Source organism: Protopterus annectens, chromosome 1.part2 (genome assembly GCF_019279795.1).
Source record: "Protopterus annectens isolate FY-2018-M chromosome 1.part2, PAN1.0, whole genome shotgun sequence".
In the NCBI taxonomy this organism is placed as follows: Eukaryota; Metazoa; Chordata; order Ceratodontiformes; family Protopteridae; genus Protopterus; species Protopterus annectens.
The window spans coordinates 527,905,679-527,931,594 of record NC_056727.1 but is presented as its reverse complement, the minus strand read 5'-3'; the positions used below and the strand labels follow the sequence as shown (position 1 = coordinate 527,931,594).

Below are 25,916 nucleotides of genomic sequence, written 5' to 3'. Positions count from 1 at the left end.
CCTTATCAGATTTCTGTTTATTCCCCATGTCCATATTTCTTTTTCATACCTTTCAAAAATCTCTAGATTTTGTTCTTTATATTTTGTTTGGGTGTTGAGCTGGCAACTCAGCACTGTGAAAATCTACTGCCAATCATTAGCAGACCGGAGTTCCGCTGTGGCGACCCCTAACTGGGAAAATCCGAAAGACAACATGTTTTCGCACTTCCTCAGTTACTTCTTTTTCCAAACGACCCAAGTTTTCTTGATCTATATAATGTTCTTCATAAATCTGTTATATTAATGAACACAATTTTTTATTTGAAGCTTCTGATAGTTTTTCCTGTATAAGTATTTTTCTTTTCTCTAATTTCTCTCTTAATCTTTTTGTATATCTTCTGTCTAGAAATTCTCAGCTATTGCATAATAGTAACAGTACATAATTTCTTTCTTATCCTCGGTAATCCACTCTTTCGTCTTTTTGGCTCTTTTTTGGCCTGTCAATTTTTTGTGATTTTTGTGGACTAGTACTTCCTTCTACAACAGGGAGGCCATCCTCCCCCTGGGCAGGGCCTAGCACCATTGTAGGAATGTTTCCATTGTCTTGAGGGTTCTGCACTGTCATTTTTCCAATCTTGGCACAAGTGCACCTACCAGGATTGGGCACTCTTTTATCCTGTGTCATGTGCACCCAGCTATTTTATTTTTTAATTCCAATCTACATTAGGCAGAGCCCCTCACTAACACTCTTCAAGAGAAACCTTGACGAGTGGATGGGAAACCGAAAATTTACCCCGGGGATCACTGCGGTGGCTCTGCTAGACAGAGGCACAGGGAACTAATGGCTCTGCTGGACCGAGGCACTGGGAACTAATCTAAGGGGGCGGCAAAAGCCAACACATTCTGGCTAGGCTTATAGATGCCCTTGGGAAGATAGCCTAGTACTTACCTATGAACCTACTTCTGTCCACGATATATGTTGTATAAAATGCAGTCTATATATCAGTGTCATCTTGGTGAGATTTTATGAAAAACAGGGCTCACCTCATGAAGGTACTCACCAAAACTTGAGGATGAATTCAATAATAGCAACACCACTCTCTTTGCCTGCTGATTTATCATCTCTCTCCATTTGGACTCCTCTCTCTCTCTCTCTCTCTCTCCATTCTGTATGGTTGCTGTTATTCTCCTTTAGGGCCTGCATATAAAATCCTATTCTCTCATTATTTCTTGACCTACTAATACTCCATTTTTTGACAGCAGTTTCTGCTCTAGCCTTAATTTAAAACTCCACTGGAGCTGGTCTTTCTCTACCTATATTCTTATCAGTCCCTGGTAGGGAAGGCAGTTTCTAACCCACAGTCCCACTGTATTACCTTTCTCTCCCTAGTTATTTGCTTCCAGTATCTTGGTTCCTTTACCTCTTTTCTCCAGTAAATTCTAGTCACCTCTTTCTTATTTTCTGTACTCCAACATGCAGTCATCTGTGTTGGTAAAATCTCCTTTCTCTATTCTCATGTTGACTTAGTTTTTAGAATCTTTCTGCTACCTTATTAATATAATGTTGTGTATGGTTGTTGTTGATCTCCTTAGAAACCTGCATACAAAATCTTGTTCTGTCCTTATTTGTTGCTCCCCCCAGTTTCATTATCATTACTTTTCACTTTGATTTGTAATCTTCTGCTTGAATTATTTTTTATGAGTATTAATTGGGTAGCTTTAAAGAATCCATTCAAATTGGGTAATCCTAAATCACCTTGTTCTATTGGGAGATGAACTTATCCAACTTAACACTTGCCCTCTTCACCTTATGTTCCATGGCTTTGCAGATGAGGCTTGTAAAGATGATAGCTCTAAAATTACCTGAGTGAGGCCACCTTTATAGAGGGGCATCACCACTGCATTGTGCCACTGAGAGACAAATGCAGTAGCTAAACTTGGGTTACACAGTTTAAAGAGTGTGACTGCAAGGGCATGTTTAACACTGTTAATAAAGCGACCAAGTATATTGTCAGGAGTCATGGAGGAAGTATTTTTGGTCCTGGTTAGCACTTTCAGTAAATGGTCTTTAGAGATAATTGGAGAATAAATAATCCAGTATTTCAGGATACTGAAAAGAAATTTCAGAGGTGAAGCTAGTACTAAATTTCTTTATAAGGATGTTGGAAATATTTATTAGATGAAAGTAGGAGGCATCATTATGAACAAGTTCATATTATTGTAGGGTATTGCTTTTTTTTACTTTTCTAACATTAAGGAAGGATTTATAATTTTACTTGGCTTCAAAGGTTGATCTAATTTCAAGGCCTCCTTTAGTGGATCTGATGGTGTTATTCATTTGTGTTATTCGTGTGTGTGTATATGCGTATGTAATGCTTTTTATATTATCCTTGATAAGACAGTTTTGGATCTACTAAATCATTTAAGGAGTTTCTTTCTTTTGTTATTTAGTTTTGTTTATGACAGTGGGCCATCAGTGTTTTTTTTTTTTTTAATTTTTCATATTTAATTCTGGCAGGGACTGCTACCTCTACCTGTTTTCTAAAGGGTAAAAATAGAGAAAACTAAAAAGAAAAGCATAAACATAAAAACAGTTAGTGGGTGCAACAGGCAACTCAAGCTGTTAAAACAATGTTGCTGCACTTTTGAGTAGGAGCTGGTGACTTCAGTTCCAGACACTTCCTTTCTGCTTTACTTTGGCCTCGGCAGTCTTCATCAAATGCATGGCAGTCACAGAGATTTGCTTCCATACACCATCCATACTAATTTTTCCTTATTTGGAGAAATGGCTCCTTGTTAGCCGTGACCACCCATTCTGGTTAAGGCAAGAGACCTGACTCACTATCTACTTCAAAAACTTAACATTACTGTGAATCAAATCATGTCACAGCAACCCCCATACAGTTGATCATTTTCAGGGGTGTCACTAACTCACTGTGGTCATGAGAGTCTTTCTTTTCTTGGCCAGACTTAGATACCTTCAGTTGTGCAGTTCAGAGAATTCCAGGTATGCACTTGATGATAGAAAGAGCAATTCTACAGCTTCTGGTCATTTTGGATGTCATTACCCCAGTGATCCTACATGTTAACCTCCACAAATGAGTTTTGTAGTGAGGGATTATCTTGAAAAAGCTGAATGACAAAGCTGTATTTCTACTCTGAGTAGAACTAGGAGTATGACAAACAGGCAGAACTCAGGAGATGCTGCAAGAAAAGTTTGCTAGCAGTCCCACTGCTTAGATGTACACATCTTCTATCTCCTGCAGTCATAGAGTATGAAGATGCAATGTTTATAGCAAGTACCTCATATAACATTTTCCTGTCAGCTAAATAGAAGAATGCTGGTGTGAAGTTATACAGAGAGTTTTCTCAGACATGTATTCTGCCAATGTATACATTTTGTTAGATCATGCTACCCAATTTAGACCTGTACTTTAAAAATTATTCTTTGTATATAAAGTCCTTAGGGGCATCAACCACTGAGACTGGAGCTTGTATTTCTCAGTAAATAATGATAATTAAGTGTAACACTAGAAGTAATTAATGTACTTAACAAAAATATTTAGAGAACTATATCACTCCACAGTACAAAGCTATTTTGAGTTTTATATCATTGCTGTGCTTTACCAACATCATAAATGTATCTCATTTTTCTTCCCTTAAGCAACTTGTACTCAATTTTCTATATACTAATTCAAGGAATGAGTGCTTTAAATGAGCAATGTACTTGCAAATATACACAATGTAAGTTTATTACTTTTAGCAACTAATGTCTGTCTACTGATTTGCAGTAATATATTTTATTATTTATGGTATTTCATATACTCATATGCCTGCATTTAGATAGTTGTTTATTGGTTTAAAATAGCTTTATTTTCTGTGTTATATACTATTTATTCTTAGGTAATGGAGCTTGGGAATTATCAGTCCTCCAATATTTGTCTGTTGAGCTCAAGATTCACTTAGCCACCACCATGACTCCCTTTTTCTCACCAATCAGACTACATTGTGTCTGCAGTCCTAATGTGGTCTCAGGCTTCACACTGTTTTCTTCAGGAAATAAGACCTGCATAGGTACTAGAGAGAGTGTACAAGATGGTACTGAGTATAGTTGTAACAGAACAGTATTTTCTATTGGTGTGGAGGTGTTTGAAGCCAGTGCACTTGCTAACCAGGGCCTGCTAACCACAGCGGCCTTCTCCACATTCTGAGTTCAGTGAATACGAGATATAGGGTGATGCATGCAGTCAGACACCATTATGTCTTGCTACTCATAGGTTCATAAGTTCATAGGTAGGTACTAGGCTATTGGCCCAAGGGCCTAAGTAAGCATAGCCAACAAGGTTCCCCATCTTACGCCAGCCAAGAAAGTTAATTTCCTGTGCCCCTGTCGAGCAGAGCCACATAAGTGATCCCGGGGTGTATTTCCTATTTTCCATCCACTCATTAAGATTTTTCTTGAAGAGTGCTAATGAGGAACTTTGCTTGACATAGATGGTTAGTTTGTTCCAGAGTATAGGAAGTCTCTCTGGGACAGGAATCTATCTCTCCAGCATGTCCTGTTTATTGTGGTGACAAGGTTTAGGTCCCTAGAGCGTGTAGCTTGGAGGGATTGGGATTTCTTTAGGTGTAGCATGTCCAACAGCTCTGGGTTTAACATAGCTTTATATGTTAGGCAGAGATCTCTTTGGAGTAGGCAATGTGCTACAGAGTAAAGCTGGAGTATTTTGAGATGGTCAGTGTAGGGCATCTGTTTGAGGCCAGTAATCCTCTTTGTGAGGTACTTCTGTGGCCTTTCCAGCTGCTGTAGATGCCTTGTGAGGTACATTCCAAAAGGGGCATTGTACTCTATAATGGGTCTAATGAGTGCCGAGTAGAGGGAAACAATGACCTCTTTTTTCCTGGATGAGAACCCTTTTGTGATGAGGTGTGCCACATAGAAGGATTTCCTGACTACTGTGGCAATCTGATTATCAAAGGAGAGACTACTGTCCACCTGAGTCCCAAGGTCTCTTATCACACATTCGGCATTAAGTAGACTGCCGTTCATGTGGTAGTTCATGGGTACAGAGTTTTTACCAAAGGGGATGACAATGCACTTTTTGGCATTGAGCTTGAGGCCATGCCTCTGACAACAGGCATTTGTCTCAGTGAGGCCTTTCTGTAGGATGTCCACATCATTTGGGGACTTGACTATGACTCCTAGTTTGCAGTCATCTGTGAACTTTGTTAGCCAGAGGCCTTCTGTGTTAGCCTGTACTTCAGAGAAGTAGATACCAAACAGGGGAGGTCCCAGGACTGAACCCTGTGGTACTCCACTTGTCACTGGTTTGAAGTCAGATTTGGAGTCTGCAACTTTTACAGTGTGGGTTCTGTCAGTGAGCCAGTTGGAAACCCATCTTGTGACATAGGGATTTATACCTAGTTTAGTGATTTTAGCTATAATTCCAGAATGGGGGATGGTGTCAAGCCTTAGCGAGGTCAAGATTAGCTGTGCGATCCACCTTACCCTCGTATACAGCTTTGGTGACTGCCTCAAAGAAGTCAATCAGGTTCAGAAGGCATGATCTGCCTTTCACAAATTGGAACTGGGTGGGGTCCAGAGTTTGGATGTTACCAATGTCTTTGTTTGAGTTCCATGATGATACGTTCCATGGCCTTGCAGACCAGGCTCGTCAGGCTAATAGGGCGACAGTTCCCAGGATCAGTGGTGGCGCCCCCTTTGTGGAGTGGGATAACTGTTGCTGTGTGCCATTCAGTGGGCACAAAGCCTGACGTGAGACTATGAACATGGTGCTTAAGTGGGGAGCCAATTCGTTCTGAAGTTCGTGTAAAACACAGCTTGGGATGTTGTCCAGTCCCATGGATGCTGTGTTTTTGGTTTTAGAGAGTGCAGCTTTTACCCGCATAGATGTGATTACTCCTGTGCATAAACTGAGAATGGCAAAAACTCTTATGGGACCTTTGGAGTGCTGCCCTGTATACTGTCCTATCAAAAAAGGAGAGTTGACATTGGGTATGCCATCTCTCCCTTCTTTACTTTTGTTCTGGCTGGGCTGCCACCAACCTGTCTGTTTTTTGAATGCTGATTATTATCATTAATATAAATTCAGCAGCTGCACTAGCACACCTGCTGCCAAGAATTGAAGCTTTCAGTCATTCAAGCTTAGAAGAAAGAAATGCAAAGTTATGTGGATGAGTTATTGTGTAACATCACAAGCTATGCAATTGTCCATGGTGAGTGTAGCTGCTTAACTGGTTATCCACCTGTACCACGTGCTTATTATAGAACATTTATGACAACATGTAATCCTTTTTTTAGTACTCCATTGAAAAGTAAATATTACAATAATACCTTTTATGCTTATTTTATTTAAATATAGTTTGTGGGTCTTAATTTTCTGTAAACATAAATATATTTTAAAATCCTGATTAATATTTGCTCTTTGTTTTTATACAGGTTCTGAGACTGTAACAATATCCTTCATTTTTCCAAATGGTGACACGTATGGTAAGTCATGTATAGAGATTCAGTAAAAACTTTTTTTCTGTTCTGCTCAGTTAAACTGGTCTAAATAAGATTCAACGAACACTGTCACAGGTAAGTGCTGAGGCTGAAAATGCACTAACTACTTGCTCTAGATGTTAGTCAGATCACTACTCTCATGGCCACATATTAAATCCCATAAGCACAAAACCTAGGCTTTTTTTTCATCTTCTGACAGCAGTGCCCACAAGAGTCCTCTTACAATAGGCATGCCTAGGAAAGTGCATAGTTCTATAAACTGACTCTAAAATTGCTGTGTTGCATTTCCATGACTAACAAAGCATTCACCTTTTACCAACTTTCATCATTAAATTAATATAATCATGGCAATAGGAAAACTTGACATATAATTTACTTATTTATGTATATGTTGTCCAGTGGGTGTCCAAATCAGTAAAACATAGTGCTGAAAGTGGGTGAAAAAAGTAAGGGAACTCTGCATACATTGCTTTGGGATAGGGTATGTAGCCCCACCCATGGGATAGGACATGTAGCTCTGTGTTTGTGTGTCATAATGTATAATATGCCTTGCTGTATATGGTTCTGTCATGGTGTTTACATTCAGTGTTGATCTGCAACTTTAACCCTTTTTGTAAAGCTAGTACCTTAACATAGTCTACTTATGTTGTAAAAATGACTTCCTAAGTGTGACAGAAGTGAAGTGTCTTATTTTATTATAGCAGAGGCTCAACAGTTAACACACTCACTTTTGTTACTAGGAGATTAGAAGGCTGTGGGTTCTATTCCCACACCTGGTACTTGGTTAACTTTCCAGTAATGACACTGCAGAGCAGCATATGGGGGGAGCTTCACTCCTGATTGTGACATCCTTCAGATGAGATGTTAAACCAAGGTCCTATATGCTTGAGTTAGTGGAAGCTCAGGTGGCTTTGAAAGATGTGACAGCACTTATCTAAAAGGAGTAGGGGAAGTTCCCAGGTATACTGGCCAGATATGAATATCTCCCTGAAAAGAGGACACTGGCCTGGTGGGATTAACCTGGTAAACAAAGAGTAAATAAATTATTTGATAACCAGGAAAGCAGACCCTTTTCAGCCTCAGCCTGGGCCATAGACACAAATAATTTGACTTGACAACATTGAAGCAATACAAAAATAACATATGTATAAGGAAATAAAATTGCCACTTCAGTACAAAAAAATTGTTGAAAAACTGACACTAGGTGCAAGAAAGGGGACATCATGAAGTTGTCACTAGACTGGTACAGAGCAGATGAGTTATGCAAAATTCAGGATTGATTGATTTACTGCTTTTGTTTACTGGGAAAGTCTGAATGGGCACATATCCCATTTTCAGTGGAAGTCCAGGGAGAAATGCTTCAGTTTACAGAATGAGTAGAAGGCAGTTATACAAGATCTACATAATAAGTGTACATACATACAGTACTAATGATTTAATAAAAATAATAAATGTACATATATAGAATAGTAATGATATGACAGTTAATGAAAACATGACAGCTGAAACAGGAATACAGTTAAATATTAGTTAATATCAAGCATATGAGTATAGTTATTTTCAAATGGAATCACCTGTAAATACATACCGAGTAGGGGACAGTGAAGTAATTGTAGGATGAAGATGGTTATAAATTATGAAGGAGTATTGAGAAAGTCCAGGTAAAAGGGAGATAGAGGTAGAGATAGAGATAGTAGTGGAGAGGGGTAGATGATAGTCAGATATTAAGAGATTGTGAAGAAGTAGCTGTATTATGGCCAGTTATGTAAAATAGTGGTGACAATTCATAGGTTAATAGGTGATTGCTAGGCTAATGGCACAAGAGCCTTTACAAACCTAGCCAGTAATACCCAGGATATTGCAATAGTATATCTTAATTCACCAGTTATGGAATGGGGTAGTTATTAGGGTAGTGGGTCTTTGGTGAGTCATTTTACAGACTGCCTCTGTCGATAAGGGACATGGGCAGTACCCAGGGAGTGAATTTACAGTTCCCCATCCATTTATCCAAATTCTTTTTGAAGAGAGTGAGGGATGGGCTTTGTTTTACGAAGATGAGAAGTTTCCATGGATAAGATAACATTTGGGATATGAATTTGTCTCTCCAGCAAGTTCTGTTAGAGTCACAAATAAGGTTCAGGTCCATGGAGCATGTAAACTTCATATAATTTTTCTTACAAATATGTAACATTTTCATCAGGGCTGGATCAGAGAATGTCTTGTAGGTCAGGCATAAGTCACATCTCAATAAACGATATGAGAAGAAGTAAAGAGATAGTGCCTTTAGTCAATCCACATAAGACATGTGTCTTATGGTTTGTATTTTTTTAGTGAGAAATTCCTGGGGCCGCTCCAGTTGGTGTAATTGCCTGGTAAGATATATGCAGAAGGGAGCACTGTCTTTGATTGTGGGCCTGATGAGGACACTATGACATCCTTTGACCTTGATGCCATGCCTTTACTTATAAGTTGAGCCATAAAGAAGGATTTCCTCACTACTGTAGCTACCTGGTGGTCAAAGTTTAGGTTACTATCTATCTGTGTTCATAGGTACCTCACCACTGGGTCTACTTTTAGGGATGTGCTATCAATATTATTATTTTCAGGGATTTCTGATTAACTGAAGACTATCATTATGCATTTTTTAGCAGTCTCAGACCATAGTTTTGGAGGGTCTATATTACTATGTTGAATAATCTTTACACCAAACACCTCTCCATCGACATGAAACCGTCAAAATTCACTTCTGCGAATTGCGGAATTTTTCCCAGGGCAATGTAATAATTGCCCTGTACCACAACGGAACACACACCACACTAAATCAAACCCACCCAAGTGTGGTACTTCGCCTCCCACATCCCCCACCCCCCTAACTATATATACCAACTCTGAGTGGGGAAAACTGCAAAGTTGTGGAGCTGGACAACTATTTTCTTACTTTGGGAAAAAGTCCGCAATTCGTGGAAGTGAATTTCGAAGGTTTCATGTTGATGGAGAAGTGTTCGATGTAAAGGTCCTTTGATGTAGTAATATAGACCAGTTTTGGCCCCAATTTGGCATTTTTAGGCCTGTTTGTAGGATGTCAGCATCATTTGGGGATTCAGTGATTGCTCCCAGCTTTCAGTCATTAGTGAACTTGGTGAGCCCAAGGCCTCCAACATTGGCTTTCACTTCAGAGGAGTATATACCAAACAAAGGAGGGGTCCCAACACTGAGCCTGGTGGGACACCACTAGTAACAGGTTTCTTACTGGAAGTGGATTCACCTGTCTGGGCAACATGTGTCCTGTCAGTGAGCCAGTTTGCTATCCATGTGATGATGTAGGGGTTATGCCTAAGTCAGTAAGTTTATCTATGATTCCCCAAGAGGGAAGTTTTGGCTAGGTCTAGATAACTGGTGTGTGCTGTTTTACCCTCATTCAAGGCCCTGGTGACTTTCTCAAAGAAGTCCACCAGATTGAGTATGCAAGACCTCCCTTTGACAAAGCCAAATTGGGTCTGGACCATTTTAGGGATTTCCTCTGCTGTTATTGATCAGGTCCATGATGAGACTGGTCAAGCTTATGGGTCTGTAGTTCCTTGGGTCAGTTGATGGGCCCCCTTTGTGCAGGGAGATGACTGTTGCAGTCCTCCATAAACTGGGACAAAGCCTGTCCAGAGGCTGTGGCTAAAGAGAGTTTCTACTGGCCCTGATAGATTCTGTTTTAAACTATTTAAGAAGCATCCTGGAATGTTTTTGGGACTCATGGAGGCTGTGTTTTTATGGCTTTAGTGAGCACAGGAAGGACATTTTCCCTCATAATGACTGGTATGGGGTTGCGGGTATTTCTTTGGGTGTGGTAGGAGGTGATGGAGGGGGAAGATGTTTGAACCAAACTTGTTGGCCAGCAGATTTGTTACATTTTGGCTGAGTGTAAGTGCTGCCATTCATGATTAATTTGCACATTGCTGAGCATTTCCCCTGAGGTTACGGGCATAATTAAAATAAGCCTCATGATTATCTTTCACCTGTGAGGCTATCTTTGCCTTGTAGTTTGCTGTGGCAGATTTGACCTGCTCTTTGGTTTGTTTAGACTGGTGAGTGTCTTTTTTGCACTGTTTTGTCTGTTCCTTTTTGGATTTGGAGAGGATTTTTTCCTTTTGTTGAATAGCGTATTTATGCTAGGGGTCCACCAGGGTGGTTGTTTTATTTTTTGCCATTAATTAAAGGTTTGACTTTGACTTATACTGCCTCCTCTCTATGCAGCTATGAGTGTGGTTATACAGTGCCTTTGTTTATGGTACGGGGTAAGCCTCGGTGTCATCCAGGTTCAGAAGGGCATGGAAGTTTAATAAGTTGTCATTTAGTTTGGAGTAATTGGCCTTAGCAAATTTCTTAACTTGTTTGGAGTTTGATATGGGTTCTAGGTTAGTTTTTGTTCTAAAAGAGATCATTTTGTTGTCAGATCTTAGCATGGAGGAGTTACTGCACAAGAGGGAGCAGCATCCCCCCATGTTCGTGAGTATCAGGTCTAGGATATTTGTACCTCTAGTTGAGGAGCTAACTAGTTGTTCCAAGATGTTTGCATTGACGAAGTTCAAAAAACACTGAGCAAGTGAGTTATGGGTCATAAGTCTCCCATTTTATGGATGGGTAGTTGAAGTCTTCCATAAGTATGGTGTTAGCTGAATATTATGAGATTCTATTAGGTTTAAGTAGGAGATGTGGTTTTCCAGACTCATGTTAGGGAATCTGTAGCTAGCAAGGATATGATGGGGGTAGCACCTATGGTTAGTTGGGCATGGAGCAACTTTCAGTCATGTTGTTTGACCAGTCTAGCAGTGTACTTATCCTTTATAAACACTGAGGCATCGCCTCCCTTCGTTTTATCCTGAGATGAGGGAGATCGAAATGTATGAAAGGCAGTGTAGCCTTTGATAGCCGGAGTGTCCTCCATAGTTCTGAACCATGTTTCCATGATTCCACATATGTCTGCATTCTCCAGAGTGAGGAGTGCTTCCAATGAGTGCAATTTTTTATTTAAACTCCTAGTGCTGAGCAGCAGTACCTTCAGGTAGTCATGAGTGATTTTTGTTACGATGGCAGGTTTAACAACTTGGCATGGCCTGAAAAAGTCACTTTGGAGATAGATAAAGTTTTTGCCAGTATCTGGAACCCAGATGGTGAGACATGCAAACCAGCTCTTGCAAAGCATAGTGGTTTGTCAATCATGTCTCCCCAGGCTGACAGATATTGGATCCCCCTGTTATGACACCATAAACTAAGCCAATTGTTGAAGTCAGTCATTTTTTACTGGCACTGTGGCATCATCATTGGTGAAGGTAGGATGCTACTCAAGGCTAGATTCATACCCACCTGGGACACACATTCAGAGACCTTGATCATATCTCTCTTCATGTACTCCAGTGAGGTACATCTTGGGTCATTTACATCCGCATAGATTATGACCGTGTCATACTGATACATGTGGTTTAAAGACCTATGTGCATGCATGATCTGGTGGATCCTGGCTCCAGACAGACAGCTCACTGTAACCTTCTCCTTGTTTAGCCTGGTAAGAGGGACATCAGTATGTCTTACAGTGGAATCCCCAATAACTAGAATGTTTGGCTGTGTTGTGTGTTGCCTTATGGGCTTGGAAGTGGGGCTACTATAATTTCCAGAGTTACGTGTTGCGTGAGGCACTGTCTTTTTTGAGTGTGCTTGGGGTCACTGAGAGATGGTTTTAAGAGTTTTTGGAGGTTTGGGTAGGTTACATGTGAATATTTCCGCATATGTGGGTCTGTGTACTTGTTCCTTAGTGTTAGTAGTGAGTGTTTTGGGTGTAATGCTGACAACCTGGTTTGCATTTTTCATGTGTGTATGTTAGAGCTTTGCCTCTAATGACATTGTGTGTCAGCATCTCTCACACACTGTCTGTTCTAAAATTAAATAGTTGTCAGTAGATATGAGACAGTTACTACACTGCCTCAGGATGACCATAGTTACCAGGCCACAAACATAGATGACAGGGAAGCGTCTATCCATTATACCGGATCCTTAGTAGATGGGCAGGAGTAGGGGATAGTTACTTAAAGGTGTGAGAGTGTTATATAGTATACTATAGGATGACCTCCAGTGGTGCTGCCCACATTGCAAACTGGCAGCTCTTCGAGCAGCTATCAACAGTGGGGACTATGGAGAGCATTCCCTGTAGAGGATATTACACTGGAGAGTTTTGTGTGTATACAAGGCATGGGTAACTTCAATTGCATGATGTGCAAATGCGAGGCTTTTATTCCAGCAGGATGAAAGACATTTATGCAGTTAAGCCTCAGGCCAATCAAATAAACACACAGTAAACCTTCCAGCAGCAGTTCCCAACTCAGACATGTTTGGAGATTATTCAGTAACATTCCATATACATAGCTGGTAAATGAGTAGGTAGGACTTTAATTGAGCTTTAAATGACTTTAGGAGATGTTCTTTTCATATTTCTAATGGGATGGAGTTCCAGGATTTAGCAAGATGGTAGGAGAGTAGTGATTTGCTAGCAAAACTGTTGGGTTTGGATGCATGTAATAGGTAATAGTCTGATGAATGTAGTGGCCTGGAAGGGTTATATATCTGTTTGAGGTTGGAGATGGATGGACAATTGTTTATCTGCAGTGTTATGAATTTGTGAAAGTTGTGATTAGGTTATATAATGTGGGAATTCCAGCCACTGAAATTCTCTTAAGGTGGCACAGTGATGGAGTCTGTAAGGTGATTAAGCATTTAGGTTAATAGCTAAAATATCAGTTCCTAGGAAAGTTTCATAAATGCAAGACAGGAACTTTGATTCCTAAAATGGACTATTTATAAGTGGCAGTTAAGATACAAAATGACAGAAACACCCTATTGCAAATTATTTAAGATCCCAAGATGACAGACTTGCTACTGTATTCACCTCCCAAAAGAGACACAGGAGGCAATATTTACTAAAACTGATCCTTTTACCTCAGGAAGAGACAGTTGTAATATTAAGGTGGTTTTTACTTTCACTGTAGTTATAATTTTTAAACGTGTTTAACTCAGTTACATGCAATCAGCTGTAAAGCTGCATGGTGTATCTAAGAAGATGAAATAAATAAAATGTATAACTGAGTGATTCAAAATACATGTAACTGTACGTTTTAGGCTATTCGGACAAATAAATAATCCAATAACATAGCTATTCTGCTTGTGTGCACATTTCATGCAACATTAGAGGAGCAGATCCTCCACTTCATTATTCATCTTCTCTTGTCTGTAAGTCTTTCTCTTTGGTCAGCTGCCATACCCACATATCTTTTTATCACGTTGTCACAGCTTTTAGAAACTAAATATTACTGTTTAATTTATTGTCTCAGAAATAAAAAAAACCTTACAAGGTGAACAAAATAATGCATGTATCCCATTATACTTGTATTCTTCTTATTGTGATAGACGTTCTCTGTTTTTATTTGTTAATTAGCAGTGCCCCACTGCTTTTTTTTTTTTTTTTGGGGGGGGGGGATATAAGCGAAAGTTCCATAGCCCATATACAGCATATAGGACATTAAGTGTACATTTCAGTTATGGCAGTATAGTACAGACATGATTGTTACTGAAGCATACTTAAGGAAGTAGTAAAATGCTGTGTCCTGTAAGCAAGGTTTATGAGCAAATAGCTCCAAATTAATTAAAACAACAATACAGTAAGATTAGAGTGTCCAAAGGAGTAAATAAAGTGTCAGCTTTAGCTGCACTGGTGGTGCAGAGGTTTAAAGCCCTGACTACAGCCCAGCTGACCCTGGTTCGATTAGTGGCTTGGGTGACTGATGGAACAGCAGGGAGAGATAGGCATGCCTATCCTGGGTGGAAGGGCACTCATCAATGATGCTTCCTAAGGTGAGGTGTGGTGCAAAGAAGGGAGTTGCCTTCAGACATAGTCAATGAGCATGGGGGAAGGGGAGTAGTTAGGGCATATAAAAGAAACCCCCCAAACAGAAGCACAGATGGCCAAGTGCCCATGATGCCCTTAGGATCCATGACTGGCTCCAGCAATACTGGAGTAAGTTGGGGGGTAGAAGGATGGCTGGTAGACCCATCATGGAAGTGGGGCACAGGGGTACAGGCTGGTAGGATGAGTTCTGGGAGTACCAAAAAAATTATGAAAAAATAGTGTCAGCTTTACTTAAGACAAAAAAATAGCACTCTGCACTTGGGAAAAATGTTTAATTAACCACTAGTACATATAATATTGGATAAGAGAAGCCGCGGTGGTGCAGCGGTAGCGTTGTCGCCTCACAGCAAGAGGTTGAGTTGAGTTCGATTCTCGGCTGGACTGCCTTCTGTGTGGAGTCTGCATGTCCTCCCCACAGTCGAGTGGCGTTCAAAAGACATGCGTGAATGGGCATGCCTTCGTTGAAGGTTGGGCATCGGGCTGGCACCTCGGCACCATAAAAATCTACTGCCAATCATTAGTGGACTGGAGTTCCGCTGTGGCGACCCCTAACCAGGAAAAGTCGAAAGAAACAACAACATATAATATTGGATAAAAGTCACTGGTTGTTAAATCAAGTTTTTTTTTTATCCTAATTTGGTATGCAGCTTCTATTGTTCTTAGTAGATTGGTAAGCACATTCTGAAATACATTTTATTTGAGACTGTAAATTAAATATCCACAAATGTAGGTTTAGAAAGTGGTGTAGACATACTTAATCTATCAGTGAGGGTTCAGACGCAAATATTGATAAAGCTGCTGAACAAATTAATAGCATAATTTGAAGCTAACTGAGATCAAGTATAAAATGAGAGTGTTAAACCTGAACTGCATAGGTTATTTTAATATCAGAGGGACTGAACCTGATACAGAGTAAATCAGAGCAGCTGTGAAATGCTAAAGCCAGTAGACAAGCTCGCCTTACAGAAGTTTTCAGGTATTATGCAGTACCTTGCAAAGTTCTTGCCTAATATGTCTGAGGATGTCATTAGATTATGATACTGCTTGGTAAGAGAGCTGTGAAGAGGAAACAGGTTTTGAAATGAGCAAGAAGCTGGTTACAGAATGTACTAGCATTAAAATAGTAAGTTGTGAATTAGTCAATTGTTTTATAATTATATGCCAGGTTGAAATGGATACAAGCTATTAACCAAAAAGAAAATAGATCAGTTACCTATGGATCAAGAGCATTTCCAGATGTACAAAAGAGACAGATTAAAGATAAAAAAAATGAAGTATCAGCAATTTGTGTGGTTTTGAGAAATTCCTCAAATATGTATACAGTTAAAAAGTTCAGCTAAAAGCAGACCATAAACCTTTGCAAAACATATTCAGAAAGTATTTATGTAAGTATCTACAGGACTGCAGATGATGATACTAAATTTACCAAAGTACATCTGCAAGTGGAGTGCAGACAAGGCAAGAAATGACACATGGAAGATATGCGAGAGAGGTGATATGTACAGGCAAAGTATGAATAATTGTTAGAAGAACTAGAAATTATTTGAATGATATCCTCTTTATCACTGACAGAAAAAGCAAAAATAATTCCATAGCTGTTCTGACACTGATTTAGAAATAATTTACCAGAATAATTTAAACTGAGAGGTGGCCAGAGCAAAAATCATCAGCAAAGAAAGGGATTCGGTCCTTTTTTTCTTTCCAAATAAGGAAGTTGTGCCCACTGCTTAATGGTCAAAGCTAAGGAAATAATTCCTGTTCAAGAGCCAGATTCTAAAGCATATGGCATATAGTGTTGAAAAAGGTTGCCTCCACCCTACAGTACTGCTGTGAATGTAAAACCCAGTTTTGCTCCTGAATAATGTCATACCAAAGGCAGAGTATGCCTAAGTACACTCTATCCTGCACTAATGCTTCAGGTCAATGGTCTGCGCACCATGAAACAGAATATGTCAAAACAAAAAAAAATCCAATAAAGTACACTTCTGCTTGCTTGCTATAAATGATCAAGAAGGATGAATGCCTAATAGTTTCATTGTGCTATAACCCTGACCCTGCAAGGCACTTCATAAACACACTGATATGGTGATTTTTATGAATAGATTCCACACAGAAAACACTCCTAGCAGAATACTACTGGCTGTGATGTGACAGTGCTACTCAGTGTGCCGCTCCAGATTTAAATACTGGTATCTAAATGATAAGGTCAGTAAGAATAAATGATCAATAAACTATGCAGATGGAGTTAAGCAGCATAAGAAGCAATGATTATTAACCTGATAATAACCAGAACATTAAACTGTATTGCAAAGTACTGTGAGTAAAACATACCAGAATGCTCTTTATAAAAATATTAATCTGAAAGTACATTTTCTTACTGTAGATTTTCTTACTGTAGATCAACACTATATCTTTTATATGACAGAAAAATAGATTCCAGGTGATACCACCAAGTACATGCATGTGTGCCAGCTTCAAGTGTATGAGCATGCACATGTTTTTTCATTAAAATTACAAAATAATTAAATAAATAGCTACAAAGACTTTTATGACAAAATAAGGCTACCGGCCTACAAAGCATATAAACCAAAGTGACTTTAAGTATCATTTTAATGTCTTAAGGGGACAACGAGAGACATAAGGAGGGGGTTGCATACCACTTCACTTTGAGGTAAATTTGTCATTGCACAGATCTACAAAACTCTTGAGGAAATTGTACTTATAAAGTTCTCTTTTGCAGTGAGGGCAGAAGGAACTTGCAATGATAGATGACCTATGTGTTGGTGCAGTATGCAGTGGAATAAAAGACAATCTCATAATCTTAACATTTGCAAATCATAAATTGGATATCACATATATAAATAAATCCTAATACTTTTTTAGCACCATATGCTCCATTCTGGAAGTATGGGGCAAGAAGCCACCATAAACATTAAAAGAAGACTTAAGAAAATGGAAAAAAAGATACCAGTGCACTGGAATGTTCCCATCATTAAAACTGTGCTGGAAACAGGGTTCCAGTCCAGTTTCAGCAGTGGTTAAAAAAATCCTAAAATGTAAGATCAGATGTCATTCAAAACTACATCATCATCTGAATTGGGTTAGTGAACAGTAATTGTTAAGTCTTTTTGGACCACAGTACCCGTTCAGTCAGACATAGACAGTGGAGATTACATATACAAGTATAGTGGTTTTCTGTTTTCACTGAACATTGACCTTGTGTATGGAAATGGTCAGTGTATGGACTGTATGTTGCATGAAGTTTGGCAAAAAAAATTCTGCTGACTGTTGGGAGTTTCATATGGAATTTCCAAATTACAATGAACATAGTAGGTTCACTCTTAGTATGAAAACATAAGATTTGTTGACTTTACTTTTCCACAGTACCTGCCAGAAATGTGTTGCCTTTTTATACTGCTACTTTGAAGTTGTTGTGTCTTTCGGCTTTTCCCGGTTAGGGGTTGCCACTGCGGAACTCCGGTCCGCTAATGATTGGTAGTTGATTTTTACGTACCGAGTTACCAGCCCTGATGCACAACCTTCAACGAAGGCACGCCCATTCACGCATGTCTCCACGCAGAAGACACTCTACCTGAGAATCGAACCTGACAGCATCTTACTGTGAGGCGACAATGCTACCGCAGCACCACCACCACCACGGGTCTTTTGAAGTACTGTAAAAAATGGGACCTCTAGCTTGCAAATATTGCTTATTTGCAGTTTTATATGTTAAAACTGAGTTCTTTGCTGGGCCTCTGGCTAAAGATTCGCTTCCTGTAATTTTTATTTTATATTAAAAGTGTTAAGAAAGCATTCTCTCTCAGCCACAGGCTCTGTTTTCAGCAGAGATCTGAGGAATACTGCATTCCAAATACAAATGAATATAGCATTAATAAATGGATATGTTTTGAGTTGTGATTAATTTTGCTTGTGACTTCTGGGTTTTATTCACAAGGGTGAAACACAAGTAGCCTAACACTACAAAGAGAGAGTATATTATATCATAACCTATACCCTAACCATGTATTAATGCTAGTATACAATGGTTCTGGTGTTCTGGGGTTTTTTTTGTATATTTTATATAATAAAGGTAAACATTTTCAAAAGTATTGCAATCTTTTTGTAGTATGCATGTGTACATATGGACAAGGTTCACCCCATTTTCATACATGTTTTTATAAATTAACATTAATTCAAAAAATACAAAATAAATATTCTAGGAAGAAATAGCCAGGGAATTGTTATGGCTAGGCTTGCATAGGCCCTAGGGCCGATAGCCTAGTACCAACATATGAACCTATTTGAAATTAATTTGCTAAAGAAAAATCATTTCTGAATATTTTTAACACCCTGCATGATGTTTGGCTCTAAAATGAAAATTATGGTCTATAATTTATTCAAAGTTCACAGGCATATGAACTGTGCTGTAAACAAAGAATTTAAGTCAGTCTTTAAAACTTAATAGAAAATCAAACATCTGGCAATGGACAAAGCAAAAATATAGGACAAAATCAGGGCTGTTCTACAAAATCAGTGACAGTTAAGATGTATGTAGGATAAGGAAGGGGAGATGCAGTGCTTTGCACTGTATTTTTTCATTTATTTGAGCATATTGAGACGGATCTAAGACTATTGAACGAAAAGTTCAATAGTCCGAATCCACAATCACCGAACACACTTTAATGAAAGCACTTTCACCGAAAAAGCTCTTTCATTAAAGTGTGTTTAAAAAAAAAAAAAAAAAAAACATTACTTTTACATTTTTGCAGGGGGGCAAGCCCCCCTGCACCCCCCACATGGGGGGCTGTGCCCCCACACCCTCCCTCCTTAAATATTCTCACTCCAAGGTCGCACTACATTGGGGAAAAGGGAATTATCCCTTATCCCCACTGTAGTGTGATCTCTGCAACAGGCATACTTGCGCGAAAGTGCCTTTCGGTGAAAAGCACTTTCGCGCAAGTATGCCCAGCCGAATCTGTTTCGGTTATGTTGCCATTCGGTGATCCATACAGATCCCATTGAGACATAGCTCTCAGTGAATCAGGATAAATCTCAAAAAAATCGGGGACAAATTCAGAAATAATCAGGGACAATCGGGGATACTTCTAAAATATTAATAGCATTAACTTGAGATATTGACAGAATAAGAGAATGTGATTTAACATACATTTTCTGAAGTAAAAGCAGTCTATAACTCTAATTACTTCCATTATGTATTCAATGTAATTCAACACCTTTTCTCCAAAAGTCACTAGTTTTAGGAGGGATTAAGAGGGACAGAGCTAAAATTTGATTCAAAATCAAGGACATTTCTGAAAAAAAAAAAGGACAGTTGAGAGTTATGCACTGAGATATCTAATGTATAGATAAAAGTGACCACAATTGCTGGGCATGTGTGTTTGTTTCTGAGTATATTTCTGTGAGTCTACCTGTGCCTATGCTTGCATGTGTCAGTGTGTGCATCTGAGTTTCTGCATATATGTGAGAGACTGTGTGCCTCTCTGTCCCTGCCTCTGTATCTGTTAGTTATGTTTATATATGAACATGTGTGTGCACGTGTGTGTGTGTGTGTGTGTGTGTGTGTGTGTGTGTGTGTGTGTGTGTGTGTGTGCGTGTGTGTGTTTGTGTGTGTGCATGTATGCAGACATTAAATACTTATATAATGTATGTATCTATCTTTTGGATATAAAATGACTCCAGTTTATTCAACAAAGAGCTTTTTCCCTACATACCTGTCACCATAACAGGGTGGGCATTATTGGGGACATAATGAACCTTCCAGAAATAGAGAGGCCCTCCCTCTGTGGTGTCAGGCCTCACAGCACCACTTTGCAGTCTGTTATTTCCTTAACAATCCCCACTCTGTCAGGCATTCATGCTTGCTTATAGACCATATGTTTACTTACATAAATTATTAGTTCCTTATTTAATACAAGTTAGGCTTCTTTTAATTTAATTTTATTTATTTATTTAACATTTGTTTACCAGGAATGTCTGAGTGGGACAGAACCCATTTTCAACAGAGGCCTGGGGAGAAAAGGTCCAGATGCATGTCTTTGGAATGTGGGAGGAAACTGGAGCACCCAGAGGAAACTCACGCGGATGCAGGGAGGACATGCAGACTCCGCACACAAGACACCCCAGCTGAGACTCATACCGGAGAACCTCTTGCTCTGAGGCAACAAAGCTAACCGCTGCACTACTGCAACACTGCTCATCTTAAGCATCAAATTCACACAAGGCAATACTGCTCATTCCATTTCTTTTTCAGTTCACAAGTCTGCTTTTCTCAACATACTGCTTGCAGACTTCTGTTGATTAGCTGTACAGGTTTTAAAACGGGAAAGTCTCCTCCACTCACTGACCTCCAAAATGATTCAGTTTAGGCAATGCAGAGGTTTTTTCCTCCTTCCGTTATATCTTTTTCCTTTTCTCCTGAATGTTTAACATATTCTTATCACTGCTAGGTTGTATATACTCTTGTGTATTAGCCAGAGCTTCTTGTGAGTCTGTAAAAGTCTTAAACCCATGTAGTAAATCCAAAGGAAACCTCCCAAAATAAAACCTGAAATATTACATTTCTCAGTTTACATACCCTCATGAGAGACATGAATTCCACCCTTTGTCACTGGGTTTGAAGACTATGGTCATCATCAAAGAAGCCATTTATTACTACCCTTGTACTGCCTTACCAGTCCCCAAAAGAGAAACAGTATGTAATATTTTGCCTTAAAAATCTCATATAATGCCAGTATATTTGTAGGCTGCATCATATTTGCATCATAATCAGGTCTAGCCTCTATACTCTTTATATTTATTTGGCTTGCATGCAGTCCTGATCAACTATCCATTTTCTTTAACACATAGTTAACACACAGCCCTTCCTGTTTCTTCTTTCATGGTCAACATATTTTTCTTCAAGCACTACTAATTCAGACAATGCATAGGTATTCTGCTCTTTTAGTTCTTTAGTTTCTTTGTATAACTCCTCACTGTTGCCAGCATATGAATTCAGGGTCTCTACCATTTTTCTGTTTCTTTCTTTTGCTTCAGTGATTTAACTACCCAGTACAGCAGTCACATTCTTTATGCTGTTTCAAACATTCCACAGGTGTTTTCCAAGGCTGTTTGTCAGCCAGATCTTCTTACAATTTATTAACACTACATAGAAGAATGCGTAACTCGCCATTATTACCGTAGATAACGTTTTATCCCATAAGATAAGCGCTTTCATCTTAATATAATTTAAAGACTTCATCAGATAAAAACTTCATTTAAAACAGCCATTTTTAAATACATTTTAAAACCACATGATCGCCAAGTCTCCATTGAAGCTTGTTCTAATTTAAAGGACCAGTAAGACAAATTTAAACCTTTCAAAAAGATGTAGCTATATGTTTCCTAAAAAGACATTCAATATATACATACTCTATAAACAACTCCTCCTTTATTGCACCAAATAAATATGTAAAATATACTTGGACAATCAAAATATTTTTAATCTTAAAACCTGTCCCTTTTACTCACATACAAACTATCTTCCTTGTCATTTTAATTTTAACAAGCAGGAAATAGACCCTATTTTTGTTTAAACTGGCAGCTACTCGCATTTAAGCAAAGTTACCAAAATAGTTATGTTTTCTCCAGTTGTAATGTCCACTGACCCCCTTTTGGATCGGGTATCACTCTCTCTAATTTTGTAAATTTAAACTTGTGTCCTGGATTTTCATGTATGTTTTTAAAGAGAGTGTTAGTACAGTTCTTCTTTCTAATTTCATAATGATGCTGACTCTTCACCAGGGTCATGGAGGTAATGAGGAAGGAAATAACCGAACCCCAGAAGTAACAAAGGTCAGTAAATTTCTTCCACAATTTACAGAGGGTGATAATTTTGATAGTTTTATTCATACGATTGAAAGGGTATGTAAATAGTATAATGTTGTCCAAGGTCCCAATTAGTTAAGATAATCCACTCTCTACTGTATATTATGAAGTATTTTTATACAAATATTAAGAACAAAAAAATGTTTTACTTACTGTAACTGTTTTCCTTTTAGTGTCCATCCAGTTTTTACAGATAATCCATTTAATTATATTACTGCCCACATTATAGATAGTAATAAGGGAACTCTTAAATTTACCATATTTAATAACTTTCAATCCCTCCTCTCTTACTAACTCTGTCTTTTCTTTTTGGCTGGCTACACTGGGGATGAAGTGGTTGTTTTTCCTTTTATTTATCACATCATCCATGAAATTATCTACAAAGATATCCGGGTAGCCCCTTTTATTGAACATATTCTTTAGGAGGTGACATTCTTCCAAACACTGCTCATGCACTGAAGTAATGCATGCTGCTCGCACAAAGTGCCCCTTGGTAACCACTCTTTTTTAATCATAGGGTGAGAATGAGTGTAATGTAAGAAAGAGTTTGGAGAACATCGAGTTCCCAAAGGTTTATGCACCTGGTACTACCCAACTTGATGTATTAAAGATTCACTGCTTCATCTGGAATTACTACAGTTATTTGATTGACAAGAATGCGAACATATGCAGGTACTTATTAATTTTAATAACAAACTAATAGAGGAATTAACAGGGAACATTAATATACTTAATGTCTTGATTACCTATCAACTGAGCTTTGAATAGTATAAATTTGATTATGGCAGAATCTTATCAGTGATGAAATATTTAAAATAAAAAACAGGAAAATGAAAAACACTGGAAAGAAATAGGTTAGCCTGGTGTTTCTGAAACTGGGGTCCATACGATAAACTCAAGGGGTCTGCGAGCTCACTTGCACCTACCTGGCTTTTGGGCATCATCCATGACCCAACCCTGTAAATGGAGAAAGAGAAGTTGCGCCACTCATCCACAGTTTATTTAAAAAAAAAAAAAAAAAAACAGGAAAGAAACTTACCTGTTTGCAGCTGAGCAGTGGCTAAGCAGCTGCTTGCCCTTAGTTTTTAGAGGAGGAGAAGGAACAACTTCCATGTTTATGGCTGACGCTGAGCAGCAGCTCACTTCCCCTGTGTTTTCTGTCAGCAGTTAGAACTTGGAGGGAAATTTAAACAACTGTTCTGTTCCCTCCAAGTAAGACAGGTCCCGTATTTATGTTAGTCATTGTATGAGTATGTGTCTGCTCTCTCCCTTTCGCCAGCAAATAGAAATTAATGCAGAGCTGATGATTGATCCAGACGATCTTGTTGACAGAACTTGAAGCTATTTTTTTTTATCAAGACTTTAAGAAGAAGCAGTGCCTGAGTGTAGCTGTCAGTTTTATTTTATTTTTTATTTTTATTTTACATTTGTTGACCGGGCTAGTCTAGCTGGATATATGTCCATTTTCAGTAGAGGCCCGGGGAGAAAAGCTCCAGAAAGTTAAGTACAATAGACAATAGACAAAGATAGGTACAGCATCATTAATGCTAAAAACAGGGCAATTGAATAGAGGTAGTACATGAAAAAAGTCAAATGCTTAGAAAATACACCAATCATATAAAGTGGTAAAAATTGTTTTTTTTTTTTTTTTGCAACACACAGTGAAATACATAAGCCTCAAATGTAATAGAGGGAGAGCTATCAATGTTACAGAGAGGCATAGATTATAGGAAGTTTGGCAGAAGAAAAGGTAGGGAGGTGGAAAAAGAGTTAATCAGGGTTAGTGCAAGAGCATAGCCAGTGTTTGTTGAGATGATTTTTTAGCTGTGTTTTAAAAAGTGGAAGAGAGGACAAAGGAAGGATTTCTGAGGGAAGTTTATTCCATATTTTGCCAACTGAGTTGGAAAAGAGACAGTCACCTGCAGAATTATTGGGTTTGGTTATATTTATCCATAGTTTGTTGGAAGAGCGTAAATGTTTCAGGTTATTGTATGGTGAGATGAGGCTAGAGAGTATAGGTGTTTTGGTTGGTTGGTATAGGATCTTATGAGCTATTATGAGTTGTTGCAGTGTAAGTAGGTTCTGAAATTCCAGCCATCCTAGATTTCTTAGGTTCAGACAGTGGTGGGTTTTGTAAGGGGATCCTGTGGCAAATCGAGCAATATTATGGAAAGATGTTGCTAATTTATTGAGGTTGTTTTTGGAGAGATTAGTGTATATGGGGGAAGCATATAGAAGGGTAGAGATTAGGTGTGATCTGGCTAAGGTGGTCCTTGCTTCAGGTGAAAGGAAGGGTTTTATTCTATAAAGGGATCCAATTTTTTTATTAACTAATTTTATTGTGTTATTGATGTGAGTGTCAAAGGTGAGATTATTGTCAATAGTAATACCTAATAGTGTGGTTGTTGAGTCAGGAGAGATGAGAGTGCTATCCATGGCAGAAATAGTGAAGTTTAGTGGGGTAGATCTACAGGAAGGTGAGAATAATAGTAATTTGATTTTCTTAGGATTAAGGAGTAGGCAGCGATTAGAGAACCATTGTTCAACAGTGGTAAAAGCTTTTTGAGTGTTTGACTGTAGTTCAGTTTGTGACTTAGCAGTGCAGATAAGAGTCGTCTGCATATTGTATGCAGGTTGTATGTGGGATAGCTACTTGGAGGTCGTTAATAAAGATGGAAAATAGAAGGGGGCCTAAGATAGAGCCTTGAGGTACTCCTAGAGAGATAGGGAGGAGGTTGGATAGTGCATTTTTCCAAAGAACTGCTTGTTGGCGGTCTTCTAGGTAGAATGTAAACCATGTTAATGAAAGAGGATCAAGTGAAAGAGATTTTAGTATGTGCAGAAGAAGTTTATGGTTTACCATGTCAAAAGCTTTTGATAAATCTATGAAGATAGAGGATGAAAGGTAATTATTGTTTCGGTTGAAGTTAATGGAGTTGGTAAAGGAGAGAAGAGCAGTGGTAGTACTGTGGGAGGGTCTAAAACCATGCTGACAGTTTGCAAGTAGGTTGTTTTTCAGAAGGTGATTCAGTAGTTGCTTGTGGATACATTTTTCCATGATTTTAGCTATTGGAGATAGGAGAGCTATAGGACGAAAGTTAGAGAAGTCATTAGACTTACCACCTTTGTGAAGTGGGATGATGTGAGATATTTTCCAGATAGAGGGGAAAATACCTTCGATTAAGGATCTATTTATCAGAATAGAGATGGGGTAGGCAATAGCTTTGGCAGATATTTTCAAGAATTCAGCAGGAAGCTTGTCTGCAGAAGGAGTAGATGGTTTTAGTTTTTGGAGCAATGATAAGATATAGGAGGTAGGTATGGGTTGAAGGTGAAAGGAAGGAGGGTGATTTAGGGAAGGTGAGAGTAGCTTAGAGGTGTCAGGAGAGAGATGACTGGCTAGAGTTTGGATAGTATTAGTAAAGAATAAGTTAAAGTTGTTAGCTGTTTGTAAGAGATTCTCTGGGTTGCAGTCCTGTGGGTTAGGTGTGATAGACTGGCCAGGGGATAAGAGATTATTGATGCTGGTCCAGAATTTTTTTGGATCCTTTTTGGTGGTTTATTGTAATTGAAGGTAATAGT

General features: G+C 38.7%; 1 protein-coding gene across 1 annotated transcript in view; it reads left to right on the top strand.

Annotated features, from left to right (window-relative positions):
- Positions 1 to 25,916, top strand: part of MORN2 (MORN repeat containing 2) — a 265,224-nt gene that overhangs the window by 29,582 nt on the left and 209,726 nt on the right. The window contains exon 2 of the mRNA XM_044057453.1: positions 6,440 to 6,490. Coding sequence (XP_043913388.1) covers positions 6,440 to 6,490 — 51 coding nt within the window. The remainder of the gene's footprint in view (positions 1 to 6,439; positions 6,491 to 25,916) is intronic.